The sequence below is a fragment of the Salvelinus fontinalis genome, chromosome 17 (genome assembly GCF_029448725.1).
Source record: "Salvelinus fontinalis isolate EN_2023a chromosome 17, ASM2944872v1, whole genome shotgun sequence".
NCBI classification, from domain to species: domain Eukaryota; kingdom Metazoa; phylum Chordata; class Actinopteri; order Salmoniformes; family Salmonidae; genus Salvelinus; species Salvelinus fontinalis.
In genome coordinates this window covers 22646784-22666715 of record NC_074681.1, presented here as the reverse complement: position 1 = coordinate 22666715, position 19932 = coordinate 22646784, and the positions used below count along the sequence as shown (strand labels likewise).

At 44.2% G+C, this 19932-nt stretch overlaps 1 protein-coding gene across 2 annotated transcripts in view; it reads left to right on the top strand.

Moving 5' to 3' along the window:
• The window catches only part of LOC129813990 (tensin-3-like), a 77870-nt gene that overhangs the window by 37748 nt on the left and 20190 nt on the right, over positions 1-19932 (top strand). The window contains exons 14-17 of one of the 2 annotated variants that reach the window (XM_055866687.1): positions 6709-6767; positions 7119-7251; positions 7379-7462; positions 19315-19456. In XM_055866687.1, coding sequence (XP_055722662.1) covers positions 6709-6767; positions 7119-7251; positions 7379-7462; positions 19315-19456 — 418 coding nt within the window. Of the gene's footprint in view, positions 1-6708; positions 6873-7118; positions 7252-7378; positions 7463-19314; positions 19457-19932 lie in introns of both variants that reach the window. The other variant, XM_055866686.1, reaches the window with a different exon arrangement.

The following is a 19932-nucleotide window of genomic DNA, read 5'->3' as shown; positions in this document are numbered from 1 at the left end:
TAGGGCTGGAAAGCAACAGTACAAAAACAAGATCCCACAAACTAAGGTGGAAAAAAGGCTGCCTAAGTAAGATCCCCAATCAGAGACAATGATAGACAGCTGCCTCTGATTGGGAACCATACCCGGCCAACAAAGAAATAGAAAACATAGATTGCCCACCCTAGTCACACCCTGACCTAACCAAATAGAGATTAAAAGGATCTCTAAGGTCATGGCATGACAGAAAAACAAGAAATAAGATTTAAAAAACTGAAAACTGGAGCGTGCATAACCATTCACCATTTTTATTTCACCTTTATTTAAACAGGTAGGCAAGTTGAGAACAAGTTCTCATTTACAATTGCGACCTGGCCAAGATAAAGCAAAGCAGTTCGACATATACAACAACACAGAGTTACACATGGAGTAAAACAAACATACAGTCAATCATACGGTAGAAAAATAAGTCTATATACAATGTGAGCAAGTGAGGTGAGATAAGGGAGGTGAAGGCAAAAAAAAGGCCATGGTGGCGAAGTAAATACAATATAGCAAGTAAAACACTGGAATGGTAGATTTGCAGTGGAAGAATGTGCAAAGTAGAGATAGAAATAATGGGGTGCAAAGGAGCTAAATAAATAAATACAGTAGGGAAAGAGGTAGTTGTTTGGGCTAAATTATAGATGGGCTATGTACAGGTGCAGTAATCTGTGAGCTGCTCTGACAGCTGGTGCTTAAAGATAGTGAGGGAGATAAGTGTTTCCAGTTTCAGAGATTTTTGTAGTTCGTTCCAGTCATTGGCAGCAGAGAACTGTAAGGAGAGGCGGCCAAAGGAAGAATTGGTTTTGGGGGTCAGCAGAGAGATATACCTGCTGGAGCGCGTGCTACAGGTGGGTGCTGCTATGGTGACCAGCGAGCTGCGATAAGGGGGACTTTACCTAGCAGGGTCTTGTAGATGACCTGGAGCCAGTGGGTTTGGCGACGAGTATGAAGCGAGGGCCAGCCAACGAGAGCGTATAGGTCGCAGTGGTGGGTAGTATATGGGGCTTTGGTGACAAAACGGATGGCACTGTGATAGACTGCATCCAATTTATTGAGTAGGGTATTGGAGGCTATTTTGTAAATGACATCACCGAAGTCGAGGATAGGTAGGATGGTCAGTTTTACAAGGGTATGTTTGGCAGTATGAGTGAAGGATGCTTTGTTGCGGTATAGGAAGCCAATTCTAGATTTAACTTTGGATTGGAGATGTTTGATGTGAGTCTGGAAGGAGAGTTCACAGTCTAACCAGACAGCTAGGTATTTGTAGTTGTCCACATATTCTAAGTCAGAGCCGTCCAGAGTAGTGATGTTGGACAGGCGGGTTGAAGCAATCGGTTGAAGAGCATGCATTTAGTTTTACTAATTGGAGGCCACGGAAGGAGAGTTGTATGGCATTAAAGCTCGCCTGGAGGTTTGTTAACACAATGTCCAAAGAAGGGCCTACAATACTTTGTAGAGCAACCTTTTGCGGCAATTACAGCTGCAAGTGTCTTGAGGTATGACTCAATAAGCTTGGCACATCTAGCCACTGGGATTTTTGCCCATTCTTCAAGGCAAAACTGCTCCAGCTCCTTCAAGTTGGATGGGTTCCGCTGGTGTACAGAAATCTTTAAGTCATACCACAGATTCTCAATTGGATTGAGGTCTGGGCTTTGACTAGGCCATTCCAAGACATTTAAATGTTTCCCCTTAAACCACTCGAGTGTTGCTTTAGCAGTATGCTTAGGGTCATTGTCCTGCTGGAAGGTGAACCTCCGTCCCAGTCTCAAATCTCTGGAAGACTGAAATAAGTTTCCCTCAAGAATTTCCCTATATTTAGCACCAATCCTTAAATTCTGACCAGTTACCCAGTCCCTGCCGATGAAAAACATCCCCACAGCATAATGCTGCCAACACCATGCTTCACTTTAGGGATGGTGTTCTCAGGATGATGAGAGGTGTTGGGTTTGCGCCAGACATAGCATTTTCCTTGACGGCCAAAAAGCTCACTTTGAGTTTCATATGAACAGAGTACTTTCTTCCATATGTTTGGGGAGTCTCCCACATGCCTTTTGGCGAACACCAAACGTGTTTGCTTATTTATTTTCTTTAAGCAATGGCTTTTTTCTGGTCACTTCCGTAAAGCCCAGTTCTGTGGAGTATACGACTTAAAGTGGTCCTATGGACAGATACTCCAATCTCCACTGTGGAGCTTTACAGCTCCTTCAGGGTTATCTTTGGTCTCTTTTTATCCTCTCTGATTAATACCCTCCTTGCCTGGTCCGTGAGTTTTGGTGGGCGGCCCTCTCTTGGCAGGTTTGTTGTGGTGTCATATTCTTTCAATTTTTTTATAATAGATTTAATGGTGCTTCGTGGGATGTTCAAAGTTTCTGATATTTTTTTACAACCAACCCTGATCTGTACAACTCCACAACTTTGCACCTGACCTGTTTGGAGAGCTCCTTGGTCTTTATGGTGTCACTTGCTTGGTGGTGCCGCTTGCTTAGTGGTGTTGCAGACTCTGGGGCCTTTCAGAACAGGTGTATATATACTTAGATCATGTAACAGATCATGTGACACCTAGATTGGACACAGGTGGACTTTATTTAACTAATTATGTGACTTCTGAAGGTAATTGGTTGCACCAGATCTTATTTAGGGGCTTCATAGCAAAGGGGATGAATACATATAAATGCACCACTTTTTTGTTTGTTGTTTTTTAGAATTTTTTGAAACAAGTTATTTTTTAATTTCACTTCACCAATTTGGACTATTTTGTGTATGTCCATTACACGAAATCCAAATTAAAATCCATTCAAATTGCAGGTTGTAATGCAACAAAATAGGAAAAACGACCAAGGGGGATGAATACTTTTGCAAGGCACTGTATGTACATGAAGGCAGTGTAATCTGACTAGGCAGCAGGTTGGATAATAATAAGAGTAAAATAAAGAGCAGCAGCAGCAAATCCCCTTTTTTACATACGGGCCCTTCCCAACAATGCAGAAAGATTTTTTTGTTGTTGAAATAATACCCCAAAAATTACTGAGTTGATAACAAAACCCTAACCCAAATCATGATATCAACCTTGGAATGTATGTTATGTCTCTACAAAGTGAGGTCTCCCAAAAACAGAAAAAGAACAACACCCCAAAAATGACAGTGTTTACAAGCCGAAGGGCAATGAAGACATCCCACCTAAGATAGGACGTTAGAGAGGTGATAGTGAGAGTTATTAGCAGTGTTAGTCTCTCACATGGTAATGAGTTCGCCATTCATTCAGATCCCTCTCAATGAGCTCAACTCCCCATGATGCCTCCTTAGGGACCATACACTCTGCATCAAATGTTGATTTAACGACATATTTGCGCAGAATCAATTTGCAAATTTCAGACGGCACTCTGTTCAGAGGTGTACCTTAGACCGCTCTCGGCCAGTAAACGCTACCAGTGTGTCCCCCCACAAGCCCACCCACCCACAGCAGAGACAAACAGAGACAAACTTCCAGTCGAAGCTCACATCCACTTCAAGACCCTCGTGCTTGCCTACGGAGCTGCAAGGGAAACTGTTCCTTCCTACCTTCAGGCTATGCTCAAAACCTACATCCCAACCTGAGCACTCCGTTTTGCCACTTCTGAACTCTTGTCCCTCCCACCCCTACAGGGGCTCAGCTCCTGCTCAGCCTAGTCAAATCTCTTCTCTGTCCTGGCACCCTAATGGTGGAACAAGCTTCCCCCTAACGTCAGGACAGAGGAGGTTCTGCCCATTTTCTGAAAATGTCTGAAACCCTACCTCTTCAAAGAGTATCTTACAAAACCTACTAGTACTGACTTTGCTGATAACTACTTTGTTGATGGAAAATGTACTTACTACAACTGTGATATGCGGTTGTCCCACCTAGCTATCTTGAGATGAATGCACAAATTGTAAGTCGCTCTGGATAAGAACATCTGCTAAATGTAAAGGTACTAAGGCACAGGCATGCCGAGCCTGACTGAAACATACTGGTTTAGAAAAACGGACACACATTTAGAAAATAAAAATGCTGACTAAGAAAAATCCAAAAGTCCAAAATAACACACCATGACAGCCACAACAACCTACACGCACACACCAACACACACACCTCCGCCGGCTGTGCCCTGAGAGAATGTGTGTGTGTGTGTGTGTGTGTGTGTGTGTGTGTGTGTGTGTGTGTGTGTGTGTGTGTGTGTGTGTGTGTGTGTGTGTGTGTGTGTGTGTGTGTGTGTGTGTGTGTGTGTGTGTGTGTGTGTGTAATCATCCTGTGCATTAGTACAGTCGTGGCCAAAGGTTTTGAGAATGACACAAATATAAATTTTCACAAAGTCTGCTGCCTCAGTTTGTATAATGGCAATTTGCATATACCCCAGAGTGTTATGAAGAGTGATCAGATGAATTGCAATTAATTGCAAATTCCCTCTTTGCCATGCAAATGAACTGAATCCCCCAAAAACATTTCCACTGCATTTCAGCCATGCCACAAAAGGACCAGCTGATATCATGTCAGTGATTCTCTCGTTAACACAGGTGTGAGTGTTGACGAGGACCAGGCTGGAGATCACTCTGTCATGCTGATTGAGTTCGAATAACAGACTGGAAGCTTCAAAGGGAGGGTGGTGCTTGGAATCGTTGTTCTTCCTCTGTCAACCATGGTTACCTGCAAGGAAACACGTGCCGTCATCATTGCTTTGCACAAAAAGGGCTTCACAGGCAAGGATATTGCTGCCAGTAAGATTGCACCTAAATCAACCATTTACAGGATCATCAAAAACTACAAGGAGAGCGGTTCAATTGTTGTGAAGAAGGCTTCAGGGCGCCCAAGAAAGTCCTGCTGTCATGATCGTCGTAAAGATTAGACCAAGGCGCAGCGTGCATAGAGTTCCACATCATTTTAATAAAGAGAAACTCACTTAAACAAAAACAACATGAGCACAAACGAAACGTGAAGCTACTGATGTGCACAAAGGCAACTATACGTAGACATGAACCCACGAACACAAAAGGGAAAATGGCTACCTAAATATGATCCCAAATCAGAGACAACGATAAACAGCTGCCTCTGATTGGGAAACATATCAGGCCACCATAGACATACAAATTACCTAGACATACAAAACCCCTAGACATACAAAAACCATATACAATACAAAAACTAGCATACCCACCCTCGGCACACCCTGACCTAACCAAAATATAAAGAAAACAGAGATATCTAAGGTCAGAGCGTGACACCAGCAAGCGTCAGGACCGTCTCCTAAAGTTGATTCAGCTGCGGGATCAGGGCCCCACCAGTACAGAGCTTGCTCAGGAATGGCAGCAGGCAGATGTGAGTGCATCTGCACGCACAGTGAGGTGAAGACTTTTGGAGGATCGCCTGGTGTCAAGAAGGGCAGCAAAGAAGCCACTTCTCTCCAGGAAAAACATCAGGGATAGACTGATATTCTGCAACAGGTACAGGGATTGGACTGCTGAGGACTGGGGTAAAGTCATTTTCTCTGATGAATCCCCTTTCCGATTGTTTGGGGCATCCGGAAAAAAGCTTGTCCGGAGATGACAAGGTGAGCTCTACCATCAGTCCTGTGTCATGTCAACAGTAAAGCATCCTGAGACCATTCATGTGTGGGGTTGCTTCTCAGCCAAGGGAGTGGGCTCACTCACAATTTTTCCTAAGAACACAGCCATTAATAAAGAATGGTACCAACACATCCTCCGAGAGCAACTTCTCCCAACCATCCAGGAACATTTTGGTGACGAACAATGCCTTTTCCAGCATGATGGAGCACCTTGCCATAAGGAAAAAGTGATAACTAAGTGGCTTGGGGAACAAAACATCGATATTTTGGGTACATGGCCAGGAAACTCCCCAGACCTTAATCCCATTGAGAACTTGTGGTCAATCCTCAAGAGGCGGGTGGACAAACAAAAACCCACAAATTCTGACAAACTCCAAACATTGATTATGCAAGAATGCCATCAGTCAGGATGTGGCCCAGAAGTTAATTGACAGCATGCCAGGGCGGATTGCAGATGTCTTGAAAAAGAAGGGTCAACACTGCATATATTGACTCTTTGCATCAACTTCATGTAATTGTCAATAAAAGCCTTTGACACTTATTAAATGCTTGTAATTATACTTCAGTATTCCATAGTAACATCTGATAAAAATATCTAAAGACACTTAAGCAGCAAACTTTGTGGAAATTAATATTTGTGTCATTCTCAAAACTTTTGGCCAAGACTGTGCATCTTTACATTAACATTCCTCATGGCTATAGGATGACAGGGCTTTCTGGGAGGCCTTAAATTAGCACCCCGGTGCCGAGTGGAGGGTCACCCCAGGCCAGGCCAGTCTATCACAAGTCTGCCCCCCACTTCACATCTCCCCCTCGGTCCTCAGCTGTCCGCTCACAACGACACAGACACTAGTACTAAACTATACATAATATTATGCCAGTTGAAGGTATTGGAGAGGTATAACAACTCCTAGAGAGTGTAATCAAGAAGTTAGAGCCAGAAGTCTTTGGTATGATATTGCTTCACACATTGCATGTCACTTACATCGCTTAAAGGGTTGACATTCTTCGGAAGCATGTATTTCCCATAAACTTGAGGTGGTAGTGCTCTCTGGTATGTTCAGCATCAATGGCTAGTTCTCACCCTCCTTTCTGTCTCTTTGTGTCTGAGCAGCCGTCCCATCGTCCATTGGTGATGTCAGAGTGGACGCCATGCAGAGTCTGAGTCGGCAGGTCAGTGATGTCACAGATCACCCAGGGTTCTGTGGCTCAGGTTGGGGTGTGCAGGAAGACTACAGGAGCACACGGACCTACTCACCCTGCGTACCTCACTCACAGGTACCTGTGAGAAAGGGAACACTTAATGTGTTCCCTTTCACCCTTCCACTTTGTGAAAGTGTTATGAAATGTAATGTCATGTAATATTATAAATTGTATATAACTGCCTTAATGTTGCTGTATCCCAAAAATGGCCTTGCTTGTCATCATGTGCACAATTTAGTGCTGTGTTTTGCTGTGTACCATTTTTGATATGTAAAAAGTTGTGATGTTCACACACATGTTTTTGCTGTGTGTGTGTTTCAGCATGGCATGCTATACAGGAGTGACAGTGTTGACTACAGAGCTCAAGGTCCAGAGATGGACAGCGGAGTGGAGGCTGGTAGTGACATGACTCCTCCTACTCCTGCCTTCCCCATCTCTCCCCCTACACCTTATGGTAAGAGCCTCCTTCATTGTCTTGGGCCTCTTTTCAAAGGTGTGTGTGTGATTGCATATGATGGTGCTTCTGATCGTTGCTGAATGACTGCATTCTAAACCTAATCTCTTCATCTATCTTTCCACAGTGAAAAACATGCCGGAATTCCCTCACCTGAGGCAATCTCCATCTCCCAGCATGCAATCCTTCGGAGCTTACAGGATGGAGCAGGGTAGGTCATGGCTAACATTCTCATTAATGAATTATTCATTCAAATGAAGTGAGATAAATATTTAAATATATTCCATTATTCAATGGTCTGGTAAGACGAGGGCCCGTGGTGTGTGTCTATTTGTCAATAACAGCTGGTGCGCGATGTCAAATATTAAAGAAGTCTCGAGGTATTGCTCGCCCAAGGTAGAGTACTTAATGATAACCTGTAAACCATGCTCTCTACCAAGAGAGTTCTCATCTATATTATTTGTAGTCGTCTTTCTACCACCACAAACCGATGCTGGCACTAAGACCACACTCAACGAGCTGTATAAGGCCATAAGCAAACAAGAAAATGCTCATCCAGAAGCGGCGCTCCTAGTGGCCCGGGGACTTTAATGCAGGCCATCTTAAATCCGTTTTACCTCATTTCTACCAGCAGTTCACATATGTAACCAGAGGAGAAAAAAACTCTAAATTCTATCCTCCTGATTCCTGCTTACAAGCAGAAACTAAAGCATGAAGTACCAGTGACTCACTCAATACGCTACAGGACTGTTTTGCTAGCACAGACTGGCATATGTTCCGGGGTTCATGCAATGGCATTGGGGAGTATACCCCCTCAGTCACCGGCTTCATCAATAAGTGCATCGATGACGTCATCCCCACACTGACCGTACATACATTTCCCAACCGGAAGCCATGGATTTACAAGCATCATCCTCACCGAGCTAAAGGCTAGAACTGCTGCTTTCAAGGAGCGGGACACTAATCCGGATGCTTATATTAGCAGTTGATGTTATTCTTCAATAACACTGAATCAAATCAGGGGGAGAAAAATATATTTATTCAAAGAGAACAAATCATAGTTGTTATGCTGGAAAGTAGATTGCAGATTTCATTCTTCCCTGTCCTCAATGTTTTCTCCACTGAACAAAGAGACAGGAGGTAGTTTATAACCCAACCCTTGCCTGTAGTTGACCAATTAGAATTCCTTGCAGTAAAACTGGGCTATGGCCAAATAACAAGTGTCCTTTTTCAGGCTCAATGTATAGACAATTCATACCAATGAGAACTTGCCACGTGTAGCTATGAGTCCATGACGGAAATTGCTCCCGTGTCCCTGACCCATTAATCTTCAGTTCCCCATTACAGAAACAACTATTTCCATTGATCATTAATTCCGTCATTGTAAATAAAAATTTGTTCTGACTTGCCTAGTTAAATAAAGGTAAAAATCTAAAACAAAAAACAAATCCCTATTTCAGAAAAACAACTATTTCTATTGATCTTAATTCCCTCTTGACCTTAAGTCCTCTTCGTTGTGCATTTATCTTTGAATATTCTTACACGTATAAGAAATCCCGCTATGCCCTCAGACAAACGTCAATACAGGATAGGCATGAGAGCACCAGCTGTTCCGGACGACTGTGTGATCACGTTCTCCGTAGCCGATGTGAGCAAGACCTTTAAACAGGTCAATATTCAGAAAGCCGCAGAAAGCTGACCGAGTCTGTATTACCTACATGTTTCAAGCAGACCACCATAGTCCCTGTGCCCAAGAAAGCGAAGGTAATCTGCCTAAATGATTACCGCCACGTAGCACTCACATTGGTAGCCATAAAGTGCTTTGAAAGGATCGCCAGGCTCCCCTGCTACCGTTGGCTTGTTGGGCTTTCATGCCTCAGCCAGATCACCAGGCTCCCTTGCCTCAGCCAGATCACCAGGCTCCCCTGCCTCAGCCAGATCACCAGGCTCCCTTGCCTCAGCCAGATCATCAGGCTCCCCTGCCTCAGCCAGATCACCAGGCTCCCCTGCCTCAGCCAGATCACCAGGCTCCCCTGCCTCAGCCGGTCTGTCAGGTTCCCGCACCCCAGCAGGCGACAGGTTCCTGCGCATCAGCAGGGGTGACCGGTCCGCTCCTGATCACCGGGATTGTCCCTTTGGTTGGCGTCCTGCGGCTGGAGCCAAACGCGCCAGGGAGGGGGTACTGTCACGTATGCTCTCTCCGGCGCTCTAGATCGCCATGCTCCCGCGTCTCAGCCAGACTGACAGGTTTCCCGTGCCTCTGCAGAGGTGACCGGTCCGCTCCTGATCCCCGGGATGGTCATTTAGGTCGGCGTCCTGCAACTGGAGCCGCGTGTCGGGGAGGGGGTACTGTCACGTGTGCTCCCTCTCCGGCCTCTCGGTCACCAGGGTGTTCATTATGGCGCACATCTGTCACCATCGTTATGCGCACCTGCGTGTCATCAGACTCACCTGGACACCATCACTTCCCTGATTACCTTCCCTATATATGTCACTCCCTTTGGTTCCTTCCCCAGGCGTCATTGTTTCTGTTTCATGTCTGTGCGTTGTTCGTGTTTCTTGTTTTGTATTGTGTTCTGTTTATTTATCAAACCACTCACTCCTTACACTTGCTTCCCGACTCTCAGTGCATATCGTTACAGGCTGTAGTGGAGCGGGTCGAGAGTTTCAAGTTCCTTGGTGTCCACATCATCAACAAACTATCATGGTCCAAACACACCAAGACAGTCGTGAAGAGTGCACTACAACACCTTTTCCCCCTCAGGAGACCGAAAATATTTGGCATGGGTCCCCAGATCCTCAAAAAGTTCTACAGCTGCATCACTGAAAGCATCTTGACCGGTTGCATCACCACCTGGTATGGCAATTGCTCGGGATCTGACCATAAGGCGCTACAGAGGGTAATGCGTACGGCCCAGTACATCCCCGGGGCCACTCTTCCTGCCATCCAGGAGCAGTATACTAGGCGGTGTCAGAGGGCCCCAAAAATTGGCAAAGACCCCAGTCACCCAAGTCATAAACTGTTCTCTCTGCTACCGCAAGGCAAGCGGTACTGAAGCTCAAAGTCTAGAACAAAAAGGCTCCTTAACAGCTTCCACCTCCGATGCTGCTCGCTGTTTGTTGTCTATGCATTGTCACTTTACAATGGTAGGTCGAGGTACAGTTGAGGTACAAATTACCTCGACTGGCCTGTACCCCCACACATTGACTTGGTACCAGTACCCCCTGTATATAGCCTCGTTATTGTTATTTTATTATAGTATTTTTATTTTGTAATTTTTTTACTTTAGTTTATTTAGTAAATATTTTCTTAACTCTATTTCTTTAACTGAATTTTTGGTTAAGGGCTTGTAACTTAGCATTTCACGGTAAGGTCTACCTACACCTGTTGTATTCGGCGCATGTGACTAATACAATTTGATTTGATTACAGCAGTACTCAAAATATACTTATTTTTTTCAGAGTACAGAACAATCCATAGAAATACCACTAATCTCTACTTAAAGTGAATGGATATATTGAAATGTCAGGCCATTGTGAGGGGAATGTATCATGTGGCACTTGACCTTTGACAAAGCCATTTGATTGGAGGAGTCGCACGATAGGGCAGTGGAACAATGGATATGTGGTCTTTGTAGGGAAGTGGAGACATTAGAAGTGAAGGAGTCTATTCCACTCATTCTCTCTCATCCTCCTCTCCCTCTTTACTTCATCTCTCACTCTATTAAAGACAGAAAGTGGGTGTCAGAGAAAGAGAGTGAGTGAGAGAAATAGCTCTAGGAGACAGAGCCCAGTGATGAGGGTTTGAATTCAAGTAAGTGGTTTACGTGTGTTCATTGTTCATCACTGCTTTTGACTATCATGAGAACTTCTATCGGAATGTAATCGACCATAGCCCTTTTAGGTGTACATCATGTTTATGTGTTTATATCTGGTTGTCTTTGTTTTTCCTGTGGTATTGCACCATTGCTGGTCACTTTTCCATAACGAATGTATGATCCCTGCCTGTAGTTGGGGATTTTGTGGTGGTTGGAGGCAGTGCACTAAAACAAAGCCTTCACATGGACTGCCTCCTTTCCCTGGGGGTTCCATACAAGTCTCTCTCCTCCCATGGTCGGTTTGGAGAATGTCTGTGTGGTTTCAGTACTGAAAAGAAACAGTTGTTTATAGCACATAGCGGCAAAGCCTTGAATGACTAAAACAGTAAAGAAAATGGTTTGTGCGTAGCCTTGTTGTGGTCTCAGATTTTTCTCAGCGGTGGAACACACCCAGTTATAAATCTGGTTGTTCTCAGAGATTGGGAGTGATGTTTTGGTTTATCATCTACTGGCATACATCTTAAACCATCATTTTAGAGTATAGAGACATAATCAGACATGGCATAGGTCCCTACTGTGGTTCCCTCCCTCCGAAACAAGTCATAAAGAGGGTTTTTGTTCCAAATCCAGTTGAGTGGTTGGCAGAGTTTTGCCGTCCTGTTGTGACTGTGGGTCATTGGTGAGGCATGGCAGTGATGATATCAGAGGTTACACTCACACACACGAAGTGAGACTCATAGAGGTGACCTTCATGTTCGTCTCTTTGTCCCTCTCTGACCCCCACCAGCCTGTTGTCATGGTGATCTGTGTCAGAGGGGTTGTGAGAGTGACAGCACCCCCAGACTGATCTGTGGCCCCACTGTGCCCACTTTGCCCAAGCACGCACCGTGTATAGAATCACCGCATTCAGACGTGCCACGTAACCATGGTTATGCAGGGTCGAGGAACAATTTTCTTTCCCCAGTGAAAGTACCTCTGTGTCAAAAGAAGGGTCGAAGAACAAAAAGAAACCAGTACCCCTCTATCTCGTTTCGTTGTCTGCCTTGTCCTCCACATTCCCATAGAGGTAACTGGGAACCCATGGAAACATCAGTCAGTCACTGAGCTGTATGGAATCTGTCGACTGAAAACATGTGGTTTCAGGTTCTGGGGGCAGGAACAATTTTTCTACATTTTTATTTCACCTTTATTTAACCAGGTAGGCCAGTTGAGAACACGTTCTCATTTACAATTGCGACCTGGCCAAGATAAAGCAAAGCAAAGCAGTGCAACAAAAACAACAACACAGAGTTACACATAAACAAACGTACAGTCAATAACACAACAGAAAGATCTATGTACAGTGTGTGCAAATATGGAAGAGTAGGGAGGCAAGGCAATAAATAGGCCATAGAGGTGAAATAATTACAATTTAGCATTAACACTGGAGTGATAGATGTACAAGTCGAGATACTGGGGTGAAAAAGAGCAAGAGGTAAGTAACAATATGGGGATGAAGTAGTTGGGTGGGCTATTTACAGATTGGCTGTGTACAGGTACAGTGATGGGTAAGCTGCTCTAACAGCTGATGCTTAAAGTTAGAGAGGTAGATATAAGACTCCAGCTTCAGTGATTTTTGCAATTCGTTCCAGTCATTGGCAGCAGAGAACTGGAAGGAAAGTAGGCCAAAGGAAGTGTTGGCTTTGGGGATGACCAGTGAAATATACCTGCTGGAGCGCGTGCTACGGGTGGGTTTTGCTATGGTGACCAGTGAGCTGAGATAAGGCGGGGCTTTACCTAGCAAAGACCTATAGATGACCTGGAGCCAATGGGTTTGGCGACAAATATGTAGTGAGGGCCAGCCAGAGCATACAGGTCGCAGTGGTGGGTAGTACATGGGGCTTTTTGTTGACAAAACGGATGGCACTGTGATAGACTACATCCAGTTTGCTGAGTAGAGTGTTGGAGGCTATTTTGTGAATGATATTGCCAAAGTCAAAGATTGGTAGGATAGTCAGTTTTACGATGGTATGTGTGGCAGCATGAGTGAAGGAGGCTTTGTTGCGAAATTAGAAGCCGATTCTAGATTTCATTTTGGATTGGATATGCTTAATGTGAGTCTGGAAGGAGAGTTTACAGTTTAACCAGTCACCTAGGTATTTGTAGTTGTCCACATAACCGTCCAGAGTAGTGATGCTAGTCGGGCGGGAGAGTGCGGGCAGCAATCGGTTGAAGAGCATGCACTTAGTTTTACTAGCACACACTGAACTTATCTGAGAAGTAGTTGGTGAACCAGGCGAGTCAGTCATTTGAGAAGCCAAGTCTATTGAGTCTGCCGATAAGAATGCGGTGATTGACAGAGTCGAAAGCCTTGGCCAGGTTGATGAAAACGGCTGAACAGTACTGTCTTTTATCGATGGCGGTTATGATATCGTTTTTGACTTTGAGAGTGGCCGAGGTGCACCCATGACCAGCTCGGAAACCAGATTGCGGAGAAGGTACGGTGGGATTCGAAATGGTCGGTGATCTGTTTGTTAACTTAGCTTTCGAAGATTTAAAAAACCAGGGCAGGATGGATATAGGTCTATAACAATTTTTCCGTCTAGAGTGTCTCCCCCTTTGAGTAGGGGGATGACCGCGGCAGCTTTCCAATCTTTGGGGATCTCAGATGATACGAAAGAGACGTTGAATAGGCTAGTAATAGGGGTTGCAACAGTTTCGGCATAATTTTAAAAGGGACGTTCCAGAATGTCTAGCCCAGCTGATTTGTAGGGATCCAGATTTTGCAGCTCTTTCAGAACATCATCTGTCTGGATTTGGGAGAAGGGGATGGGGGGGGGGGGGGGGGGCAAGTTGCTGCAAGGGGTGCTGAGATGTTGGCCGGGGTAGGGGTAACCAGGTGGAAAGCATGGCCAGCCGTAGAAAAATGCTTATTGAAATGATCGATTATCGTAGATTTATCGGTGGTGACAGTGTTTCTTATCCTCAGTGCAGTGGGCAGCTGGGAGGAGGTGCTCATATTCTCCATGGACTTTACAGTGTCCCAGAACTTTTTGGAATTAGTGCTACAGGATGCAAATTTCTGTTTGAAAAAGCTAACCGTAGCTTTCCTAACTGACTGAGTATATTGGTTCCTGACTTCCCTGAAAAGTTGCACATCGCGGGGGCTATTCCATGCTAATGCAGAATGCCACAGGATGTTTTTGTGCTGGTCAAGGGCAGTCAAGTCTGGGGTGAACCAAGGGCTATCTCTGTTCTTAGTTCTACATTTTTTGAATGGGGCATGCTTATTTAAGGTGAGGAAAGCACTTGGAAAGCACCATGGTGAGGAAAGCACTTTTAAAGAGCAACCAGGCGTCCTCTACTGACGGGATGAGGTCAGTATCCTTCCAGGACAATTCGATTAGAATGGCCTGCTCGTTAAAGTGTTTTAGGGAGTGTTTGACAGTGATGAGGGGTGGTCGTTTGACCGCGTACCCATTACGGACGCAGGCAATGAGGCAGTAATCGCTGAGATCCTGGTTGAAGACAGCAGAGGTGTATTTAGAGGGCAAGTTGGTCAGGATGATATCTAAGAGAGTGCCCATGGTTACGGATTTAGGGTTGTACCTGGTAGGTTCCTTGATAATTTTTGTGAGACTGAGGACATCTAGTTTAGATTGTAGGACGGCCGGGGTGTTAACCTGTCTAGGCTGAGGGTGCCGCTAGCGGCACTCCCCCCCCACCCCCACTGAAAAGGCAGAGCCGCGAAATTCCAAAAAAATTTTTTTTTTAAATATTTAACTTTCACACATTAACGTCCAATACAGCTAATGAAAGACACAGATCTTGTGAATCCAGCCAACATGTCCGATTTTTAAAATGTTTTACAGGGAAGACACAATATGTAAAGATGTAAATCTATTACCTAAAAACACATTAGCATAATCCACCATCTTTTATTTGTCCACCAACACCAGTAGCTATCACCAATTCGGCTAAACTAAGATATTTATAGCCCCTAACCAAGAAAAAAACTCATCAGATGACAGTCTGATAACATATTTATGGTATGGGATAGGTTTTGTTAGAAAAATGTGCATATTTCAGGTAGATGGCATAGGTTACAATTGCACCCACCGTCACAAATGGACTAGAATAACTACATAGAGCAACGTGTTTACCTACTTACTAATCATCAAACATTTCGTAAAAATACACAGCATACACGAATCGAAAGACACAGATCCTGTGAATACAGACAATATTTCAGATTTTCTAAGTGTCTTACAGCGAAAACACAATAAATCGTTATATTAGCATAGCACATAGCAGCCCAGCATTGATTCTAGCCAAAGTGAGCGATAACGTCAACATCGCCAAAATATATTAATTTTTTCACTAACCTTCTCAGAATTCTTCAGATGACACTCCTGTAACATCATATTACACAATCCATATAGAGTTTGATCGAAAATTTGCATATTTAGCCACCAAAATCATGGTTAGACAATGTGAAATGTAGCCCAGCTGGTGAGAAAATGTCCGTGCGCCATATTAGACAGTGATCTACTCTTATACATAAATACTCATAAACGTGACTAAAAAATATAGGGTGGACAGGGATTGATAGACAATTTAATTCTTAATACAATCGCGGAATTACATTTTTTAAATTATCCTTACTTTTCAATACAGTTTGCGCCAAGCGAAGCTACGTCAAAAAACATGGCGTCCTAAGCCACTTACATTTTTCGACAGAAACACGATTTATCATAATAAAAATGTCCTACTTTGAGCTGTTCTTCCATCAGTATCTTGGGCAAAGGATCCTTTCTTGGGTCTAATCGTCTTTTGGTGGAAAGCTGTCCTCTTGCCATGTGGAAATGCCAACTGCGTTCGGGATGAACTGGAAGCGTGCCCAGCAATTCACAGCGTTTCAGAAATAAATGTCCCAAAATCGCACTAAACTGATATAAATTGCTATAAAACGCTTTAAATTAACTACCTTATGATGTTTTTAACTCCTATAACGAGTAGAAACATGACCAGAGTAATATTACTCCCTCCACTAATGCTTGGAACAAGTGCGGGTCGATGTCCTCCAGGCGCATTACGCAGCAACAAAAGAGTTCCTAGCTACAGGGTTTTTTAATTTCTAGTGCCTGTGAACGCGCAATCGACCCCATTCAAATCGTCATCACGTAAAGGCATCCAGGGGAAGACGTAAGCAGTGTCCGTATACTCATAGCAATAACTGTGACCTTTTAACTGACTCCAGATCAGGGGCCAACATTTCTGAAATCTGACTCCATGTCAGGGAAATTGCTGTAGAATGGGTTCTGTTCCACTTAGAGACAAAATTTCAACTCCTATAGAAACTATAGACTGTTTTCTATCCAATAATAATAATAATATGCATATTGTACGATCAAGAATTTTGTGGGAAGCCGTTTCAAAAATTACACGATTAGCATAAATAGTGACAACAGCGCCCCCAGCCTCAACAGGTTATTAAGCATGTCCCAGTTTAGGTCACCTAACAGTACAAACTCTGAAGGTAGAAATAGAATGAATAGAACGGGTGTTCCAATTGAAGTCAATGACGGCATAATGACTGGACTGGCAGCCATTGCAGGTGAACCCATAAGAGCAAAGAAGAAATTAAAAGCAGGAAGTAAAAGCAGGAAGTGTAGCCATCAATATGTGCTGTGATTTGTTGATTCAACTCAACTGACATTACAAAAAATGCATTCCATTGCATTAGCCACATCAGTTAACATAGTTTGAATGAACATTGTACATTACCATGGTAATTACTGCATCACAATACCAGGAAGCCATTGTGAGTGTACCAATGAGTTTACCAGTCACATTTCTATGGCTAGACACCTGTCAGGGTTTCCAGAGCTATGATTGATGAAATAAAAGCTTTACTCAATTATGTCTGGGGACTTTTCATTTCTGCTTGAATGAATTAGTCTGATTTGTTGACTCAGTGCCACTGCCTGCCAGGCAGCAGTAAGGCCTGCCAGGGAGAGTAATCTGCTCCGTACTGAACAGATCGATGAATGGCTGCTGTACTGTTGAGCTAGCAGCAGACTGACTTACTGACTGACTGGAGAATGATTTAACTAACACCACTGCTGACTGCTCTGTTTGGTATTGGATGTACTCTATTATACTGCACCTGGGGGAGAGCGCTTTTATTTGACTGAAATTCTTAAGGGTATGATTAAGAGTTTAGGCATTTTTGCCCAGTTTTTGTTCATGTGATATCCAGATGTTTTGGAGAAATTGGATCTGTATTTCTTTTGGAGTGTTGGTCAATAGACGGTCTGAAACAAGCAAATAAGAAAATGCTAATGTTAAACGAGGCAGTGTGAGAGGATGGTCCTAAAAATCTCCAAATGCTCATGTTCCATGTGCAACCAGAGGAAATAAAACTCTAGACCACCTTTACTGCATACACAGAGACGCGTACAAAGCTCTCACTCGCCCTCCATTTGGCAAATCTGACCATAACTCTATCCTCCTGATTCCTGCTTACAAGCAAAAACTAAAGCAGGATGTACCAGTGACTCGCTCAGTAGGGAAGTGGTCAGATGACGCAGATGCTAAGCTACAGGACTGTTTTGCTATCAAACACTGGAATATGTTCTGGGATTCTTCCGATGGCATTGAGGAGTACACCACATCAGTCACTGGCTTCATCAATAAGTGCATCAATGACGTTGTCCCCACAGTGACCCTACGTACAGACCCCAACCAGAAGCCATGGATTACAGGCAACATCCACACTGAGCTAAAGGCTAGAGCTGTCACTTTCAAGGAGCGGGACTCTAACTATTACATTTCAAGGAGCGGGACTCTAACTATTACAGACTACAAAGGGAAGCACAGCCGCGGGCTTCCCAGTGACACAAGCCTACCAGATGAGCTAAATTACTTCTACTTCTGTAACCAGGAAGTGCTTTGAAAGGCTGGTCATGGCTTACATCAACACCATTATCACAGAAACCCTAGACCCACCGCAATTTCCATACCGCCCCAACAGATCCACAGATGACGCAATCTCTATTGCACTCCACACTGCCATTTCCCACCTGGACAAAAGGAACACCTACATGAGAATGCTATTCATTGACTACAGCTCAGCGTTCAACACCATAGTGCCCTTAAAGCTCATCATTAAGCCAAGGACCCTGGGACTACACACCTCCCTCTACAACTGGATCCTGGACTTCCTGACGGGCTTACCCCAGGTGGTAAGGGTAGGTAACAACACATCTTCCACATTGATCCTCAACACGGGGGCCCCTCAGGGGTGCGTGCTCAGTCCCATACTGTACTCCCTGTTCACCCATGACTGCATGGCCAAGCACAACTCCAACACTACCATTAAGTTTGCAGATGACACAACAGTGGTAAGCCTGATCATAGACAATGATGAGACAGCCTATAAGGTGGAGATCAGAGACCTGGCCGTGTGGTGCCAGAATAACAACCTCTCCCTCAACGTGATCAAGACAAAGGAGATGATTGTGGACTACGGAAAAAGGAGGGCCGAGCACACCTCCATTCTCATCGACAGGGCTATAGTTGAGAGCTTTAAGTTCCTTGGTGTCCACATCAGCAACAAACTACCATGGTCCAAACTCACCAAGAATGCCTATTCCCCCTCAGGAGACTGAAAAGATTTGTTAAGGGTCCTCAGATCCTCAAAAATGTCTACATCTGAACAATCAAGAGCGTCCTGATTGGTTGCATCACCACCTGGTATGGCAACTACTCGGCCCCCGACCACAAGGCACTACAGAGGGTAGTGTGTACGGCCCAGTACATCACTGGGGCCAAGCTTCCTGCCATCCAGGACCTCTATACCAGGCGGTGTCAGGACGGCCCTAAAAATCTCCAAAGACTCCAACCACCCTAGTCATAGACTGTTCTCTCTGCTACCGCATGGCAATCGGTACCGGAGCGCCAAGTCTAGGCCTAAAAGGCTTCTTAACAGCTTCTACCCCCAAGCCATAAGACTCCTTAAGAAAAGCTAATCAAATGGATACCCGGACTATATGTTATTTTTGTATTTTCTTCTTCTTCTTTTTTCTTCTTTAAACTGCATTGTTGGTTAAGGGCTTGTAAGTAAGAATTTCATGGTTGTATTCAGCGTATGTGACAAATCAAATTTGATTTGAAAGATGTTTAGTGCATTCTAGCCCTAGTCCTTGAACGTATTTATCCAATATGTTTCATTTGTCATGTATGTCCTCTCACACCCCCACAGAGCCTCACGGTTACTTAGAGATGATTGGTCACCTTCCCCAGTCCACAGATGAGGGCCTACCAGACTCCTCCTCCAGCAGCCATAGGTCCTTCGGCTCCTCTCGCTCCGCATTCACAAGTGGGACGCTCCAACGGACAGACAGGTATAGCCAGTCACAAACAAGCCTTTCACATAATTATTAGAAGCCTAGGTCATGTTTATTCAAAGGTCATTTCTTGGAATATAGTAGATGGTTATGGACCCAATCACTTCGATTTTTATATATACTGAAGAAAAATATAAATACAACATGTAAAGCGTTAGTCCCATCTTTCCTGAGCTGAAATAAAGATCCAAGAAATTTTCCACATGCACAAAAAGCATATTTCTATCAAATTTTGGACACAAATTTGTTTACATCCCTGTTAGTCAGCATTTCCCTTTTGCCAAGATAAACGATCCATCTGACAGGTGTGGCATACTAAGAAGCTGATTAAACAGCATGATCATTACACAGGTGCATCTTGTGCTTGGGACAATAAAAGTCCACTCTATAATGTGCAGTTCTGTCACATAACACAATGCCACATGTCTCAAGTTTTGAGGGAGCGTGCAATTGGCATGCTGATGGCAGGAACG